This window comes from Orcinus orca, chromosome 2 (genome assembly GCF_937001465.1).
Source record: "Orcinus orca chromosome 2, mOrcOrc1.1, whole genome shotgun sequence".
Classification (NCBI taxonomy): Eukaryota; Metazoa; Chordata; class Mammalia; order Artiodactyla; family Delphinidae; genus Orcinus; species Orcinus orca.
This window is the reverse complement of record NC_064560.1, coordinates 78,537,462-78,556,453: the sequence shown is the minus strand read 5'-3', so window position 1 is coordinate 78,556,453 and position 18,992 is coordinate 78,537,462. Positions and strand designations below refer to the sequence as shown.

Genomic DNA, 18,992 nt, shown 5'->3' with positions numbered 1-18,992 from the left:
GAAATCAGTAACAGAAAGAAAATAGGAAAACTCCAAACAGTTGGAAATTAAACAAAACACTGCCTATTTTAAGACATTTAAAAACCCACAGGACAGCATGGTATTGGTGAAGGGACAGACACACAGATCAATGGAACAGAATAGAAAGTCTAGAAATAGACCCACACAAATAGGACCAATTGATTTTCAACAAAGGTGTAAAGACAATTCAGTGGAAAAAAGACTGTCCACAAACGGTGCCTGAATAATGCAGAAAAATGCAGTTTGATGTAAACCTCACACCTTAGACAAAATTCTACACAAAAAAGATTGTGTTTAAAGCTGAGATGCTAAACTATAAAAGTTTTAGAAGAAAATAAAGGAGAAATCCTTGTGATTAGGCACATCTTAAGTGTGACACCTAGAGCATGATCCATAAAAGTTAGACTTTGTCATCTGCTGGAGGAGATGTTCCAAGGGAGAGTCAGTCCTCGAGGAATCAGAGCCCCGGCCAGGGCCTATGGGAAGAGATCCACCCTCCACACTTGGGGATTTCAGTCAATAGATGTGACAAATGAAAACCCACATGCCACTGGGGCATCCGTGAGACAACACATGCCATCCTGAGGACACCAAGGCAGAATGGACTGCTGCCCTGGCTCCATGTGACCTCATGAAAAACACTCTCTGATACTGCTGGCTGGAAAGTATCTCAGGAAAAAGCGGGTTGAACTTTGCTTTATAAAGCTCAGATGCGTGTTCATAAGAAATCCCAGCAAATCCCACATCTTCCAAGACTATGACAAGCACGTTCTGAGTGCCAGAAACACAACACAGGTGCAAACAGAGCAGAGGGCAAAGGCCCGCCTCACAGCGGCTGCCAGAAATGGAAGGCATTCTTTCCTGCTCTGCTCTGGGGCTGGTGGGGTGTGAGGCTGGCCAAGCAGAGCGGGTCTCCCCGACATCCACCCACCTGGGATTCGGCGTTCAGGGTGATGACTTCCTCGTCGTGGTCCAGCAGTTTGCAGGCGTAAGCAATGTTAATGGCTGTTTCCTGTTTGTCACCAGTGAGAACCCAAATCTGCAGGCCTGCTTGACGCAATTTAGCAATGGTTTCAGGGACTCCGTCCTGCAGGCGGTCTTCAATCCCAGTGGCACCTGGTCAAAGGTACAACAGTGTGGGTAAGCCCCCTGCTCATGGGCCCCGACCCTGACCGGCATGAATGCCTCACTCCAACACAGCAGAGGTGCTGGCCCCACCCTGCAGATTGGGCCCTGCTGTGGTCCATCTTATCTGGAAGCACTCGGGTGATTCCTCATTCAGGACATGGGGGCACCTTCACTAGCTCTCGATTCCACATGGTAGGGATACCTGGGAGGCACTGAACATAATTCTCTGGACGTACAACAGAGCACCTCCAATGCTTTCTAACATGCAGACAACTTTTAACTTTACAGATAGCTTGGAAACGAAGCTTGTGGGGAGATGGTGGGAGTGACCATATTCTGAGGGATGAAAAGTTTTAAAACTTATCCATCCTAGGGCTTCCCTGGTGGCGCAGTGGTTGAGAGTCCGCCTGCCGATGCAGGGGACGCGGGTTCATGCCCCGGTCTGGGAAGGTCCCACATGCTGTGGAGCAGCTGGGCCCATGGGCCATGGCCACTGAGCCTGCGAGTCCGGAGCCTGTACTCTGCAATGGGAGAGGCCCGCGTACCGCAAAAAAAAAAACGTATCCATCCCACAGATAGCTTCTGGTGAATGACACCCACAGTGCTTGCTCTCAACAATGCTTACCATTAGCTGTCGATCAGCAACATTATCCTGAATGTTTTTTCCACAAAAATAATGATTAAGGGGCAGATTTTCCCATGCAGGTCTCAGTATATTGGGAAAAATATACTACTCAATGCAGAAAAGTGTCCTCTAGGCCAGCCTGTTTTTCCCTCCATTTCCAACTTGGTGAGATGGTCTCACCTTCCTTCTAGACGTGCAGCATTGCCTGAGGCCTCCTTGTCAGCCTTGTCTTTCTCTTTTATGCATGCTGCTCCCTGTGCTGGGATGCCGTTATAGACTGAATGTTTGTGTCCCCCCTAAAAATTCATAGGTTGATGCCCTAACCCCCAAGGTAGTGGCATTAGGAGGTGGGGCCTTTGGGAGGTGATTAGGTCATGAAGGTGGAACCCTCATGAATGGGATTTGTGCCCTCACAGCAAAAGACACAAGGGAGACGACTTCTCGCCGCTGTGCAAGGATGCAGAAGGAAGGCAGCCGTCTGCAAACCAGGAAGACAGCCCTTATCAGGAACCAAACTGGCCAGCACTTTGACTTGAGACTTCCAGCTTCCAGAACTGTTGAGAAATAAATGTCTGCTGTTTAAGTCACCTTGTCTATGGAAGTTTTGTTCAAGCAGCCTGAAATGACTAAGAGAGACAACATTTCCTTTTCTCTGCCTTGAATGGGTGAGGTGGCAGGTGCGGGGAGGAAGGAGTCAAGGTAGAACACACGTACAAAAAGTGCACATTTCTTAAGTATACCCTTTGATGCACTTTCACAAATCACACAGCTGTGTAGTCAGTCCTGAGCTCAGGAAACAGTGTCACCAACTCCCCAGAAGCCCCCCTCAGGGGCAATTGGTTGTCTTCTCTCTTCCATCTCATGCAGCCTGTGTGGGGTGTTGGACCTGGGCCTACCCCACACTTGATGAATGCACCAGAAGGCTAAGTGGTAACTTGGGAAGGACCCAGAAAGGAGGAGGGGACATTGCACCCAAGATTTCCTCTGCTCTGAACCATTAAGTCCTCCCAGGAAGGACCAGGGAGGGGTGTGGGGTTCAAGGTCTGCTTAGGAATGGAACCACTTTATGCTGCTTGCTCATGGTGAGCATGGCCCTGACCACCCTCCTGGCCCCTCTCCCCTTCCCCAGCTCTGTGGCTCTAACATTAGCATAGAGTGTGCATCCCTGGCTCCTTATCTTCACCATCCAACAGAGTCGACATCTCTCAGTGCATCCTAAGTGTCACTTCTGCTAGAATAGATTCCCTGATGTGGGGGAAAGAGGAAGGGATGATCTTGCCACCTCTGCGTGTTCATAGTGTCTTATTCATACTTAATAATAATGATTGTGGAATAATCATAACCATAGCTAACCTTGATGGATTCCTATATGCCAGAAAAAGTTTTCACAGCTTCCCTAAGATGTGAGAACTACAATGATCCCCACAACACAGGTGTGGAAAGCAGGGTGAGGGAAGTGAGTTAGCCAGGGAAGGGCCAGCATTCCCCTTACGGTATGTCTCTGATCCAAACCTCTGAGCTACATGTCTGCTCTAGGATAGCACTTCCTAAAATGCAGTGCTTTGTGTACAACTCAACCACTACCCACTCTTCACTAGATGGGGATTTTCTGCAGAAAGGCCTTCTATCTCCCATCCTTGTACTCTGGCCACTCATCCAGGGCTCCTTGTCAAGTGTCCACCAAGAAAGAAAGCAAGGAAGACCTTGTAGATAAATTCCCATCCAGAGGAAGTCTGCCTCTTTTCAGGGAAAACCTAACACCTTGAAAACATACCCTCTTTATTTCAGGAGCTTATTGGTCAAAGTAATGGGCTCCTAATTGACTGCCCCTCACCTATATAATGTGCATGTTTGAATCAAACACAGGGTATTAATGAACTTAGAAATATAGTTATGGAAAGCATGTCTGTCTCAGCGTGAACTATGGCTGAGAATAAAGAGGCAATCTGAGGAACAGTCCTTTTAAAATGATCTGGAAGCCTAGTATCTCCTTTCAGCTCTCCAAGGTAGCTTGTTTGTAATATAATTTATGTGACTTTGAATAAATGTCACCTTCTTTACAATCTGATCCTTGGGAGAACCTGGCATTTTGAGTATCATAACCAGGGTAGTTAGTGGGGTTCAAGCTAGTGCCACCTTACTTCACTGCACTCAGATGTCAGGTAGCTTTCAATGGAGGGGAAAAATCTCACCAGCTGGAAAGTTTCAGATGACATTTGGAGAAACCAGCAAGAACGCTGGGGAGAGTGAGCAGAATGTTGTCTTTTGAATTTAGGTTCTTGGCCAGAACATTATGGAAAAGAAAATTTCAAGAACACAGTGGGAATGACAATCCTTGCCCTGTGGCTCTCTGATGTTACTTAATGTAAGAACCTAAATGAAAAGGTTTTAAAAAGGGGTATTTGGTATGGGATATTAAAAATATAAAAGCTGACTTCACATTTCTCAAATACAAATCATCCATGGTGCCCATGGATGAAGCAGTGGTGACCACTGAGGTGGGGGTTCTCCCACTCTCCAGCTTGGCTTCATCATTTGAACCATAAACATTCCAGGTTGTAGGGGATGGTACATGTTTAAGAACTGGCTTGCAGGAAGAAGGCTGATTAGTGCGTTTGCCATTTCTGTGGTCCCAATCAGCAGAGAGTCTGTGCAGAAGATGCCAGCCAGGCCACACAGGTATGGAAGCAGTAACACTAGCTTCATCACCTTCACTGTGCAGCTACGTGGGGCTGGACCTAGTGCCTGCACCTTGCTCAGTGCTTTGCTGCATCCCCTCTGCTCACCCTCACAGAACTATTACCGCCACTTGGCAGATAAGGAAACTGGGATGCAAGTGCCCAGGCTCACATGGCCAGTAAGCAGCAGAGCCAGGACTGGACAACTGAGCCAGGGCTCCTAGACTCTGAAAGAAAGAAAGAAAGGAGTGCCTGCAAAGACAGGCAGAGGAGGGACAGCTCAGGGACTCATAGCTGTGTTCTCAAACAGTTAAGGTCTTATCCTGTGGAAAAGGGAAGAGATTTTATCTGCATTGCTCTAGAGGGTAGGACCAGCGCCCCCTGGAAGAAGGTACCGGGAGGCTGATTTCACTCCATTCAAGATGTTAGAGCTTGGTGGGAGGAGAACTGTCCCAGGGGAGAACACCCTGCAGAGAGGGGGGACCATGACAACCAGCGGACCCCCTCCCATCCCACGGGTCTATCAACAGTGTCTTTTGGAGAAGCATGTTCCAGATGTGAACAGTCCTAGTTCAGGAAATCAAAACCTGGCAATCTAGAGGAGGCACAGCCATTTTCCAAGTGTTTCATTTAATTCAACTCCTGAGTACCGTTCAGGATGCCTCTGGGGTTCTGGATCTTTGGGCTTTTTTGAATAGTGCATGGCCTCGTATAGGACACTGTAGGCGAAATAGAATATTGCATAAAGTATGTATATGTAGTGCTCTTAAATATCTGAATATTAGCTATTCTATTAGATATAAGTATGTAGATACAGAGATATCCCAACGGAATAAAGGAAGGGGGCCAAATGAGTTACGGCCTTTCTTGTTGAAAGATGAACCCCCGTATCTTCATGCCCCAAGAGTATCATCATCTGACCACCAGCACCATGAGATGGGGAGTGTGTATACACAGCACTGCCACAACCAGCCCCTGGTGAGAGCACAGACAGCATGTATACAAAGATCCAGCTAATTTAATACGTACATTAATAAATATTTTAAATAATAAATTAAATAAATACTAAAGCAATAAATAATTTTATAAATACTAATATGAACTCAGTAGCAAATACAGGCACAATTTAGTAAGAATGAGCCCCCTTTTTTTTTCACCCAAATCAAATCTGTGAAATATTTACTAGATGTAAAAATGCAGCCCTGTTGAGTCCAACGGTTTCTGTTTGTTTCCTGGGGCTGGGGGGATCCTTTAATGCATCAGTTGTTGAGAAGCCTTGCTCTTCATCTCTATTTTTTGGTGGGAAAGCAGGGTTTCAGGGGAGGCAAGTCGGGCGCTGTCGTGGTGCCTGGCAGGGCGGCACCAATAGAATGCCCCAGAAATGGGCCACGGGGAGAACGTTCAATCGAGCACAGCCCTGTCTGGGGCCGCGCTAGCATCAGGCCAGAGGGGTCCTTCATCAAGCCTAGAGTGTGCAGAGCTGCCACTGACTAGAGCCAGGGCACCTCTCCATCCAGGATGCTGCAAACTCCACCCGGCCCCGCGGCACCTGCCCGCTGGAGAGTGTAATTACCCAACAGATGCAGATTCCTCTCCAGGCGAATGGCAGACTGAAACAGGAGCTCCTCGCGGTTGTCCAGGGCGGATTCCGCTTCCAAGTGGCTCTGCAGCCAACAGGCATACTCTTCCTTACTCAGAACCTGGGTGAGAGCCGCTGATGAGCACCCAGGCCGAGCCCCGTGGCCGGCCCCGCTCCTTCCACGAAGCCACGCCTACTCACCCTCTTGGCGATGCACAAGGTGCGCAGGCCCTCCACAGCATACAGGTTGAGGTAGTTCTGAGTCTTGCTCCAGATCTTCTTTTGATGCCTTCCTCTGGCGTCATCTAAGTTGGAGTAAGAGCAGAAACAAGGATGAGTGAGAACAACAGAGCCCAGTGAAATGGCCTGGACTCCCAGGACACCTGGCCCGTTGAAATGAGTTTGCATATATGCAGTTTCCGCAGCTGAGAGCTCAGCGCCATCAGAGGTTCTAGCTGGGTACTCTTCTCACCCAGGGAGAGAAAACAGCCACATTTTCAGGTCTCTAAAGTAATCACACTCAGAGAGCCAGAAAGTAGGATGATGGCTGCCAGGGGCTGGGGGGAGGGGAGAAAGGATTTGTACAGAGCTTCAGTTTTGCAAGATGAAAATTTCTGGAGATCTGCTGCAGACCAATGTGAATATACTCAACACTACTGAACTGTACACTTAAAACTGGTTAAGATGGTAAATTTATACTGTGGTTTTTTTTTAACCACACACACACACACACACACACACACACACACACACACACACAAAACAACTAAGAAATTAGCTATCAGCTAGTAAGATTTTTCCAAACATCCACCCTTTTCTGTTTTCTGTAGACACAGATGTGGAACAGACTTGCTGTTTATTACCAGACTGCAGAAGTGCTGACTCTGAGCCTCACCACTGTGGAATCCATGGCAAAGTGACACACACCTTCGTAACTCCACCATGTTCTTGGGTCAATAATTGTTAGTGAGAAGGCAGAAGGCACTTTAGTTTTCGTGTGATAAAAGTATGTTAGAAGTGAATGTGTTTCAGAGCCAGTGAGGACGATGTGGCCCTCCCCATTCTGCCTCACTGTAGCTGGCTGCAATTGGAATGCTAGCAGGAATTTTGTTGCAATTCATTAAGCAGGAATGTCATAGGCGCCCTGTCACATCACTGTGATTTACTCCAACAGCCTCCAGAAAGGGCGCCCAGAAAACATCTGCATCAGTAGATTTAGCCCACCTCTTGCTTCATTACTTGTCAGTAGTATACATGTTCAATATAAAACTTAAAGCAAAAGTTAGATGTTATTTTAAAAAGAACCTCATAACATTTTTGACTATTTCTAATATCCCTTGTTGAAATGAGCATCTCACATAAACAAAACCTCATTAAGAGTGATCTGGCATCTTTTCGTCCAGGAGGTGGGTGTAAATGGAGGCACATAAACTTCCCGTTTAGGAAAAGTCATACTTAAAAGTGCAGTTTCTATCTTCCTACACCAGTCATGTTGCCAGACAGAATATAAGATGCCCAAATATCTGGAGAAAACTATAATCCGAAAAGATACATGCACCCCAATGTTCACTGTAGCACTATTCACAATAGCCAAGACATGGAAGCAACCTAAGTGTCCATCAACAGAGGAATGGATGAAGAAGCTGTGATACATATGTACACAATGGAATACTATTCAGCCATAAAAAAAGAAATAATGCCATTTGCAGCAACATGGACGGACCTAGAGATTATGTACTAAGTGAAATAAGTTGGACAGAGAAAGACAAATACCATATGATATCACATATATGGAAACTAAAATATGGCACAAATGAACTTATCTATGAAACAGAAACAGACTCACAGAGAGAGAACAGATTTGTGGTTGCCAAGGGGGTGAGGGGTAGAGGAGGTATGGATTGGGTGTTTTGGGACTAGCAGATGCAAAGATATATAGAATGGATAAATAACAAGGTCCTACTGTATAGCACAGGGAACTATAACAAGCACTTTGCTGTGCATCAGAAATTAACACAACATTGTAAATCAACTTATACATCAATAAAATAATTTTTTTAAAAAAGAATAAAGGTGAGAAATGATTTACACCTTCCAAAAAATAAGAATATAAGATGCCCAAATAGCACATAGGACATACTTTTACTAAAAACATTATTTGTCGTTTATCTGAGATTAAATTTTAACTAGACAGTCAATATATTTTCTTTGCTAAATCTGGCAACCCTACTTTCCAGTGGTGAGGCCCCTGGTCTGGGGAAGGCTGTCTACTAACCAGGTCAGCTCCTTGACACACGAAACACTCTTAATCTTCTAGATCTGTGCTCTTCATGGAGAAGACAGTGCCCCCAACAGACCGAAGACTGGTCCCTTGGAGGCAAAAAATCTTATTACGCATAAAGCACAGATACATGTACAGTACATAAACAAATATACAGCATATCTGTGGCATTAAAATGTCATGGAAGGGCCATTAGAAAAAAAATATCTAAAAAGACTCCTTAAGGGGGCAATAATGAAAAAAAGAGAGAGAGAGTTGGGAAACACTGCCCTAGATTATTGTGCTATAGGAATTTAAATTTCCTGAAAAGATGACACTGAAAGTCATCTTAATTTTGACTACCATTTACTCCTGGTATTGTGATAACATTATTCCAGATTCTGACTGTTCTTTGAACAAAGACATGTCTAGCTGAGGGACTCTGGAATTAACAGTAATAAAGTACTTGAGTTGTCCAGAGGGGGAGGGGAAGGCTGCATTCCAGAGCAGGAGCAGGATGCAGGGGCTGTGATGCTGCCCTTAACCACACTGGTCCAAACAAAACTAATGAGTGAGAGAAGGCAGGGTGGGCCACTGGGGACGCAGGGTGCCCTGGACAAGGGTGCGGTCACAGACCACACTGACATGTTTCTGTGCAGGACGGAGCCCACCCAGCCCAGCAGGGAGAGAAGCCGTGACCGCCACATCTTGCCCATCCCTCCCCCTCTATTCTTGCCCTTGGAGGAGGATGGAGCCATCACAAGTTTTGTGTCTTAAAGACCACACAGGGACTTCCCTGGCGGCGCAGTGGTTGAGAATCCGCATGCCAGTGCACGGGACACGGGTTCGAGCCCTGGTCTGGGAGGATCCCACATGCCGCGGAGCAACTAAGCCCATGCACCACAACTACTGAGCCTGCACTCTGGAGCCCGCAAGCCACAACTACTGAGCCCATGTGGCACAACTACTGAAGGTTGTGTGCCTGGGGCCCGTGCTCCACAATGGGAGAAGCCACCGCAATGAGAGGCCTGCACACCACAACAAAGAGTAGACCCTGCTCACCATAACTAGGAAAAGCCCACGTGCAGCAATGAAGACCCAACGAAGGAAGGAAGGAAGGAAGGAAAACCACACAGAATGGCACTGGACTGAACCTCAGGCAAGTGAATCTTAAGGAAAAGAAACCAGAGAGAAGGGAAAGGGACCCAGCTTATGCTTTATGCCTATAACACACCAAGCACTGTGCTAGGAGCTTGGACAGGGGCTTCTTGTGAGGTCAGAAGCCTGATTTCCTTTGTACAGATGGGAAACTGAGGCACAGGAGGAGTGACTTGTCCAGGGTGACCCCAGCCCATAAATGTAGACTTGGGATTTGAACCAAGGTCTGCAAGGTAATGGGTGGGGTAGAGTCCCTGCTTTCTACTTGACCCCACACAAGCTAGTGGCAGGGCAGGCAAGACATAGGCACATCCAAAAATACAACACATTCCCCATCCACCAGCAGCTTAGGCTTCTCGTGCCCTTTTTGGTAAAAGTGTTGCGAACTCTTTGAAGAAAGATGTTGGACACTCATGTGCCCTCCTTACTTTATCGCCTGCACACAGGTAGAACAGCTTGGCCATCTGCAAGCCTGCTCTGCTCCATACCCTGCCCACCCCACCTCCAAAGTGAAAGTTGAATGATTTATGTACAATGTCAGGGTGTCACTTGTGGATAACTTCAGGATTACCCCAGAGCCATCCCCTTTCTTGGGAAACCACTGGGGGCTCTGAACATCCTGAATCTTAAATTGCCTGGTGTCTACATGTAGCTCTGACCGATTCAAACTTATTTGAAGTGCACACTGCTTGGAAATTCCCAGAGGAAGGCAGAGATCTACACAAACTGCTTATTTTTAAGGTGCCCCCTTCAATGTCACGGTTTGGGCAATGTTGTGCTTTGAACCTGTCTGTTCCATGGCTTTGTTCTTTCTCACCTGTAGTTAATTCCTCCCAGGACCAGGTGGAGGGGTCTGGGAAGCTCCCCAGCTTGCATAAGGGCTCCCTTCACCCCTTGACCTTGAAGCTGACTCTGAGTGATAGAAGTTTTGTTTGTTTGTGCTTCATCTAGAAATTTGAGGCTTTCTACTCATTTTTAAAAGTGCACTGCCAAAAAAAAAAAAAAAAGTGCACTGCCAGCCAAGTACAAGCGTGGCCACTGCTGCAGCCTTCTTGGTTGCTCTCGTGTCCCTTGCAACAGCTCAGCAGACTCCCTGCCCTCTCTCTGGGGTGGGGGTAAGCCTCTCCTGCCATCCCATCCCACCCTTGCTTGCTAGAGCTGGTCCAGTCTTTTCACCTTATCCATGACCCACTGTATGTAGTAAAGTCTGAAACACAGCGGTCCATTAAACTATCTTTAATACAAGGCTGTGGAATAGGATAAAGGTGATATTTTTGCAGTAGAATAAAATCTGCTCAGATAATTGCCATACCTATCTGTTTTTCTTTTGCATGGATGCAAAATCAAATTTCAGAATGAAGGAGGCTCTTGGAATGCAAAATCAGCCTGTAAATTGGGTTCTACATCCACCCTAGAACCAACACACGGGTAGGAAGGCAAACCCTGCCCTGGAGTAGGTCACCCTCAAGAAAGGCCATGCAAACCGCTTTCAAAGACGCATTTGCAATTCGCTCAGCTGCCTTTGGGAGGCGATAGCTCTGTGACAGGAGAACGGATTTGTCTGCAGAGATCCACCAGTGCACTTTCCCTTAACTGGAGCTGGAGTCCTGTTCTGAGGCACTGAGATCATGGCGAGAGGACCGTGGGAAGCAAAGTGGTAACCCCTAGCTCCATTCCAGAGCCCCAGAAGGGCATACCCAGCGTAAGGATTTCCCACAGGTGGTACCCAGAGCTGTTTCCAGGATATAGAAGAGAGGGAGGCTGTGGGGGTCAGGCAGTGGTCCCTCTCCCATCTGCCATCTGCCATCCACCCCGCTTCTCCCCCCTGGAGGTCAGATGTGACCTCTTTTGTCCTCTGGGCACAGAGGGAGGGGTGACTAGGTTTACTAGTGGGGACCCAGGCCCTCCCCCTTCCAAGTCCCAGAAGCATTTGTATCTGGAAAGAGGTACAAGCCTTTCTGCTAAACAAAGTTTCACCCTCTACACCAGTGGTATATGAACCCCTCTTTTTCAACCCGAAAGTTACATGGAAGTCAAGTGCAAAAGAGACCAAGATGGAGGTTCTTGGCTGTAAGATGGCCAGAGGCCAGCAGCCCCCACTACCTGGGCCCTCGCTGTGGCCTGAGAACACTCCATAAATGGGCTAAAAACCATGGCTTGGGCCTCATAGGTGCCCAAGGTCCAAGCGATCACAGGGCAGAAAGGAACCTTCTGGGACTTCTAATCTAAAAGCTCTTAACCTGCATTGCCCAGATTTAAACCTGATGCTAGGCCTCACCCCCATTAATCCCCAACCCCATTCTTCTGAGGTGGGTTCAGGCACTGGGCCCTCCCCCCAATTCTAGTCCAAACCCTTCAGACAAGGAAAAGCCCACCCAGAGAGGCAAAGCTCCACTGGAGGGAGGGGCTGGTTTCTCAGGACTGCTCCCTGCAGTGGGCAGCTGCTAGTGGAGGGGAGCAGGGTACCTGTGGAGCAGGGCAGCAGGAGGTCCATGACCACCGAGTCGGCCCCCTTGGTGTAGACGTTGATCTCGTCCGTGAGTGGGTGCCGGATCACCACTGACATCCTCTTGCGGATGGAGTCGAAGCCCAGCGTGTGCAGGAGCTCGAAGGTGAGCCTGCCCAGGTGGGGCAGCTCTACCGACACCTGGTCGTGCAGTCGGTCCACGAGCGCGCAGCTGTAGGCGCGGGCGGCGTAGACGAGAGCTGCCTCGTCGGGGCTCTCGGCCTCGTAGCGCAGCTCCCGCTCGGGCTCAGGCTCCTGTGCTGAGCACTCAGGTGCCCAGCCGTCTGCCCCGCTGCTGTAGCCATTGCTGGCAAGGCCTGGGGCCGGCGGGCCCAGCCTCTCCTCCAGCCGGAACAGCATGCCGTTGTTGGCCAGCGTGGACAAGAGGCTGGACTTGTGTGCCGACTTGTTGGTGGCCATGCTCCCAATGCTGCTGCAGCCCGAGGCCAGGCGGCTGGGCGTGAACCTCCTGAGGAAATCTTCTATCGTCTTCACCGGAGACTTCAGCTCGAAGCGCACCCTCACCTGCCAGGGAAGTAGTCGGAAGACAGGTTAGGTGTCTCCCAAGAGCCCTCACCCTGACTCCCTTAGGGCCGCCCTCCACTTCCCCAGGGGGGCCCGAATACGGATTTCCCATTTCCCACTGAAAATTGCAACCAGAGTCAGCATTTCTTCCTTGAGACTATCCCTTGGCCTCTTCCTCTTCACCTCAACACAGGTTCTGCCATATTCACTCTTTCAGCATGTGACTGTAGGGTAGCAATGACCAAGGCCCGGGATGGACTCAGGGCATTGGGTGGCCTGTGGTTCCCAAGGCTTTGGGACTGTCCCCTCACTGCAGTGGCCCATGGCTTTACAGAAACTTCCCAGGAGTGGGCCTGCCACTGCCTGGCATGAATCCTGGATTTTTTTTTTTTCAATTAAAAAAACCATTTAACAAAAGACCAATTTATACATTCCTTTGAATTATGTCCATAAAAAACTTAAATTTACACAAAATTTTCCAAACCCCAAAGAATCTTTCGAAACAAATGAAATACATAGGCAAATTCAGGCTCCAAATCCTTAAACAAATGTTTAAAAAATCACAATAAATTGTGTATTTTCTAAAGAGGACTGAAAACAACAAAACGACATGTATACAATTGTTAAAGTTTCAAAAAGCTCAATATGGAGCAACAAAGCAACACATTATTTAAATGAGTGCTGTATGCTAATGATGATACAATATACCTATTTTAATTTTCTGCTAGATAATGGATTTAGAGCAAATGTTGAAACAATCAAACCACTGAATTACAGTTACCCCTTAATCTTTGCAATTTTGTCCATGGGTCTGAAGTTGTGAATTGTAGTAAGAGCCTCCAGAAACGTCAGGCATTTGGTAAAACAAGGCACATGGGACCAATTTTGATAAAGGTGCTTTTTCTTTGGTCTTCTACTGACTTTAAATATTGCTACATATCCAAGTGGGAGATTCGGACAGCCATGCCAGAGCTCCTGCTAGCTCCAAATGCCCTTGAAGGTGGCACCCACCCACAGGTGGGCACAGAAATGCATCCAGAGACACGTTCATGTGCAGTCTGAGGATTCTGCTCCCTACATGGAACTCACTCCATGTGTGACCATGGGCACACACCTCAGTCATGTCGGGGTCTCTCTCGCTTATTCAGTAATTGCAACAATGCCTAGGGTCAGTCAGGTAGGGTCTAACCTAGAAACCAGACCCCTCTTCAGGGAAGTATTCCAGAGGGACTGAACAGGGTGGCGGAAGAACCCAGAGGCCAGACGAGGGATGCCAAGGCTGCTGAGAGGTGAACTGCAAAAGGAAGCAGCCTCCACCCAGGGCTGATGGCACAAGCCTGTGCTCTCTGAGTGTCAGAGCCCGTCCACCTGGGATCCGCCAGGCCCACTGGGGCCTCCAAAGGCCAGTGGGGTATGAGCAAAGAGTACAGGGGGGTCACATTGCTGCCAGATATGTTGCTGCCGCAGAGAGGGCAGGGGCCCCTTGTTCACCCTCCATCACAACAATGGCTTCACCAGCAGAACCTGCTGGAAGGCCCAGGAGGAGGGGAAGGGGTCTGGGAGAGTGGGGGTGACAGGGTACAGACCTATAGTGTGCATCAGCCCTAGAACATCTTCATTTGTATCCACTTAAAGTTGCCTAGCTGCATGACGCACAGCCATGCTTAGGTGCACCCCACCCCCTGCAACACCACCTGGTCCACCCGGAGGAGCGCTTGAGTTATAGAGGTTCCTTTCACATATAAAACCTTACTCTCTTTGGAGAGAACCTTGATGTTAACCCAAACAAAACCCAACTTGGTGTTGCTATGTTTCTACCACCCAAAGTAACTTCCCACTGATTCTCAACCACTTCCTGAACGCCAATGTTAAAGGCCTTTATTAACATCAAATACATTTACTATGTGCCAAACTCTACTCTGAGACCTTTCCCTGAATCCCACCACCACCCCCACATCCCAGACAAGGTGCCAAAGACACAGGAGGGGACCAGCTTATAGTGTCGTCAGGATGCAAGTCCAGGCGGCTCCTACCAGAGTCTGGGCCCCAGCCCATCCTGTCCCCTCTCATGTAAGAATCTAGGACCCTGAGGCTCTGGTCAGCATGGAGGGCAGCCACCCTCTTGCCACTGCCCACCTTGGGCCACGCCTGTATGCTCTGTGCCCCTCTCATCCTGGGCTCAGTAGCTGTCTCTGGCTGGCTGCCCTCTCCCTCTTCGCCACAGTCCTAGCACCTGCCCACTGCAGTCTGAGGATGTCACCACAGAGCTACTGAGCTGGCCTGCCCCGTCTGAAGCCCCCAGCACACCCCCTGAAACCTGAGAGTGGTGCTGAGCGACCGGGCTCCTGCAAGACAGGGAAGCGTGCTCCCTCTCAGGAAGACTGACACCAGTGGGGCCACACCTAGGGGCAGGGGCTCTGCGGGCTCACAGTACGATGCTCCAGAACTTGCCTTTTGTCGTGGCTGATCCGGGGATGTGACCACCACTGTGTTGCAGATGGTGAGTGCAATGAAGAAGTCGAAAATGTCAGACAGCTCAGGCGAGAGGTGGGCCAATGGATGCTCCTGGTGCCTTGCAAAGGCCAGGCACCTGTCACACTCGCTCACCTTCTCCAGCAGCTTCGGGTCGGGCGTTATGTCCTTCTCCTGGGAAGAACACAAGGGCCGAAGGGTCAGTCTGACCCAGTGACCTGCCAAGTGTCCTTTTTAGTGCTTGACTATGTAAGGCACCTTGATTTTACTAGAAGCTGTAAACAGACCTTCACCTCATATATACACACGTCATTTTATAATTACAAATTATGTATAATCTTGATTGTATAAGAATATACAGCTAACATATGAAATGCATATATTCTTATATATAAGAAGGTACACATGTTCTTTTTATAAAATAATACCTCCAAGAATATATATTATTATAAAATTAACATATCTTACTCAGAAAGATTTGGAAAAATAAGAGAATAGTAGGGAAAATGTAACAGATCTCTATCACACCACCTTACAGTAATATATACTTTTTAAAAAACATGCTTCTCTGCCTTTCCTTCGTCTTTTTTCTATACATGTACATTTTTAATCAAAATATTTTATACATAAATTGGCAGTTTCCATTTCCCCAAAAACATTATATTGCCTCAACTTTACCAGGCCTTTAAGAGCCATTTGAAAACATAATTTTTAACGGCATAAAAACAGACATACCATAATTTATTTGACCATTCCTTTATCACTGGGTACATTTTTTCGCTGTTTTATTGATGTAAATAACACACTGATAAGCTTCTATGCACAGAAATCTTTCACTGAATCACTAACTTCCTAGGTCAGAAAGTTGGAACATTTCAAATACTCTTAACCCGTATTGATTGTGAAATTGATGTCAGGAAAACCTTCTCCAACACAGCCTCCCTGCTGCTCGGGTGACAGCTCCCCGCCCACGTGCCCCATGTAAACCCAACAACAATCAGTGACCACAAGTCTAGATGACCTCTATTCAAATGGCACCTTCTATATGGGTTTCGAAGGACATAAAAGAATGAGGTCACCATACGTGAATAAAACGGATTCTCCCTCTCTGGTCTTCAAAAATTTTAGAAGTGAAAGGATCTTTTAGAGGTTGTCACTCACGTACTTCTGGAAATTTCCCTGCCGGATGAGAATGGTCCATAAATGTTTGGGCGGTTGACAAGGCAAAGGATGGATTTGGGTTCATCTAATTAAATTTCTTTTTTTTAATCTGACTTTGCTTTTGCACAGTTGTCATCTTGCCCTGATGTTTTACACATTTCATAGGGCAGGACAGACTTCCTCTCCGTCACCCACTTGGCTGGGTCATCGGCAGTCCCCGCCTGGTAAGGGGACCTAATCAGTGTTTTGGAAAAGATACAGCAGTGTGGGAAGAAGGCACTGGACAGAAAAACATCCCCTAACTGAACAGAGGTAACTCCCCAGTGAAGAACAGACACTTTTGGTGACTGGGGGAGGTGACAGCGGGAAGGAGGGCTGCAGGACTCACCATGGGGCTGCTGAAGGCTGTGTGCTTGGACAGCATGCTGGCCCTCTTGGCCTCGGCACGGCTGCTGGTGCGCCGGTGTGACCTGGTGCTCTGGCTCCGATGCACGACTCGGATGCTTTGGTGGCTCCCGGTGCTGCTGCGCTGGGGCAGTGAGCCCCCTCTGGGCACCACCTCCTCCTCCTCCGAGTCTGCTTCCTGGTACCTGGCCAGACGCCGGGCTGTGGGGGAGGGGAACTAAGTGACATCGTGGGGAGGCTGTGTGTGATACTGAAGGGTCTAGGTTCCACAAGGCATCCAGCAGGGCACCCTGGGCCCTCACCACCCTCGCTCTCTGATGGCGAGGCCATGTTTGACAGGGGTTTCCACTGAGGGATGGGGGATGTTCTCATTTACATGCACCTTCAGTGGACCCGATGGGGCTTATGTTCTCAACCCCACGTCACAGATGAGAAGACTGAGTCTCATCTGTTAAGGTCATGGGATGCAGGGGCAGGGGGTTGAGATGGTACCCAGGCCCACGGGATGCCAAAGCTCAGGTCCCGCCCGTGATGGCAAAGGGGCCACCCCATCCCACAAAAAGCAGATGTGGGTGGAGATGGGTCCACATACAGCCCCTCTGTTCAGGGGGAGCCCCCATGTGAATGGGGTGGGTGGGCAGGTGGCTGGGAGGCCCACAGAGTAGCTGGGTTCCAGGCTTTGACCTTCATGCCAGGGTCACAGGGCCACCTGCTTACTGGGGCTGTCAGGACAGATCACGCATTGAGCATCTGCCTTGCAGTCAAGCAGAAATAACGGTTCTCAGGCTGTGTTGACGGTGCTCTCCTGAGAGGGCTCCTTGCTCAACGTCAGGTGGGGATGAAGCACTTAGCAGCAGGGAGGCTCACATCCTCCTGGGGTTGTACAGCGTGGAAGAATGCCGCCAGTGTTCAGACCCAGCAAGCAGAGCTCCACTGAAGAAGACGGTGATTGTGATGCTGTGCCTGGCTCTTAGGGGGCACCGTGGAGCGACAGTCCCTGAGGCCTCCAGGGCTCTCAGTGAATCACAGAAGTGCACCCACGCTGCTGTTCTTGCTAACAAGGGCTCTCAACACGTGTTCCTGGCTTTGCCCAGTTAGTTCAGCTTCTTCCATCATATGTGAGCAACAGGAGACTATCCATAGGGACCACTCGCTCCAAACAAGCAACTCTTAAGAACTTCCAGGGCAGGCCCGGTGCTGGGTGGCAACACAAGGCATCCTAACAGGAGGTGGCCCGTGTGAGGGGCTAAGAGAAGGGCCCCCCGTCTGGGCATGCCATGGTGTGGTCTGTCCTGTGGGCCAGGCCTTGAACTCAGCATCTTCTTTGGGAAGACTTTTCTTTAGAGATGAGGAAAGGGAAGTCACCTGTCCATGGCCACCAGGCCGGGTAACTGCCAACCCCAGGACTCCACCTCAGGGAGCTCCTAATTCCAGGAGAAAACTCCTGCATCTGCCCCCTTTTCCCCCTGGCAGTGAGGTGGTGAGTGGATGGCAAGGAAGGGCAAAGCCTGGACTGGGCCTGTCTAGCTCCTAGGCTTGGACATTATGAGCACGGTGTCAGCCTCCCAAGGGCACATCTGCCCGCCCACCCTCCCACAGCAGTGATGAGATGTTAGCCTGAAAGCGGCCATCCCTCAGGCCGCTGCTGGTGCGTCTGTGCTCTGTGACCAGACAGCAGTGGCCTCAGCGATGCCCTCGGGCTCTTTGGGGAAGACGGAGACAAGGAGCAGGTGATGCTTGGCCCTGGCCCTGCACCGTCACCAGGACACGAAGTAGAGAGGGACACGCCCATGGTCTGTGCAGCCGGTTCAGGTACACGTGAGCTGGGCTCAGTACTCAGAGTCAAACCCACCTGAATTCATTTTACTAACATATCTGAGAGGTCGGACCATGCGAGCAGCTGCGAAGGGTGCCCGCCCAGGGGCCCGTCAGTCACTGATCACGGCTCTTCTTTAAAACATGCTGCAGAGACACCTGGCTGTTTCCACCTTCCCCAGCAATGCTTTCCTGTGTCTTCTGGGGGCGATGGACCCCTTTGGTTTTATGGTAAGCATCTGACAACTGTGAAAATCCTTCTGTAATCTTACTTGGGATTCTGCCCCCAGAGCCTCAGTTCCAGTTCAAAGGCCGACTTCAGACCTGGTCCTCTGACTCCTTTATAAGCAGGATGAGGTCTGCTTTCAGGCCCCCAAGCTCTTCTGCACAAGCCTGGGGAGTCAGGGAAGGGAGGAGCCAGAGAGGGAGGCAGGTGGGCAGATGGGACACTGTTCCTGACCGGTTTTTTTGAGTGGCAAATAAAACATTAAACAAATTGGACACACTCCTATGCTTTCTGTTAATATGATTCATTTTATCATGGAGGATATAGTGGATATCATGATAATTCTTGGTTTTATAAAACTCACAAAAATCTCGTGCTTCCAGCAGATCTTTCCCACCAAATGCCCCTAAAGAACAGCTTCCTATTGATGCCC

At 48.9% G+C, this 18,992-nt stretch overlaps 1 protein-coding gene across 2 annotated transcripts in view; it reads right to left on the bottom strand.

The window, feature by feature from the left end:
* The window catches only part of ATP10A (ATPase phospholipid transporting 10A (putative)), a 181,275-nt gene that overhangs the window by 24,345 nt on the left and 137,938 nt on the right, over positions 1-18,992 (bottom strand). For both annotated transcript variants that reach the window (XM_049706097.1, XM_004271676.4), the window contains 6 exons: positions 16,502-16,719; positions 14,932-15,126; positions 11,916-12,480; positions 6,233-6,336; positions 6,026-6,152; positions 953-1,137 (listed from right to left, as the gene is read on the bottom strand). In XM_049706097.1, coding sequence (XP_049562054.1) covers positions 953-1,137; positions 6,026-6,152; positions 6,233-6,336; positions 11,916-12,480; positions 14,932-15,126; positions 16,502-16,719 — 1,394 coding nt within the window. The remainder of the gene's footprint in view (positions 1-952; positions 1,138-6,025; positions 6,153-6,232; positions 6,337-11,915; positions 12,481-14,931; positions 15,127-16,501; positions 16,720-18,992) is intronic.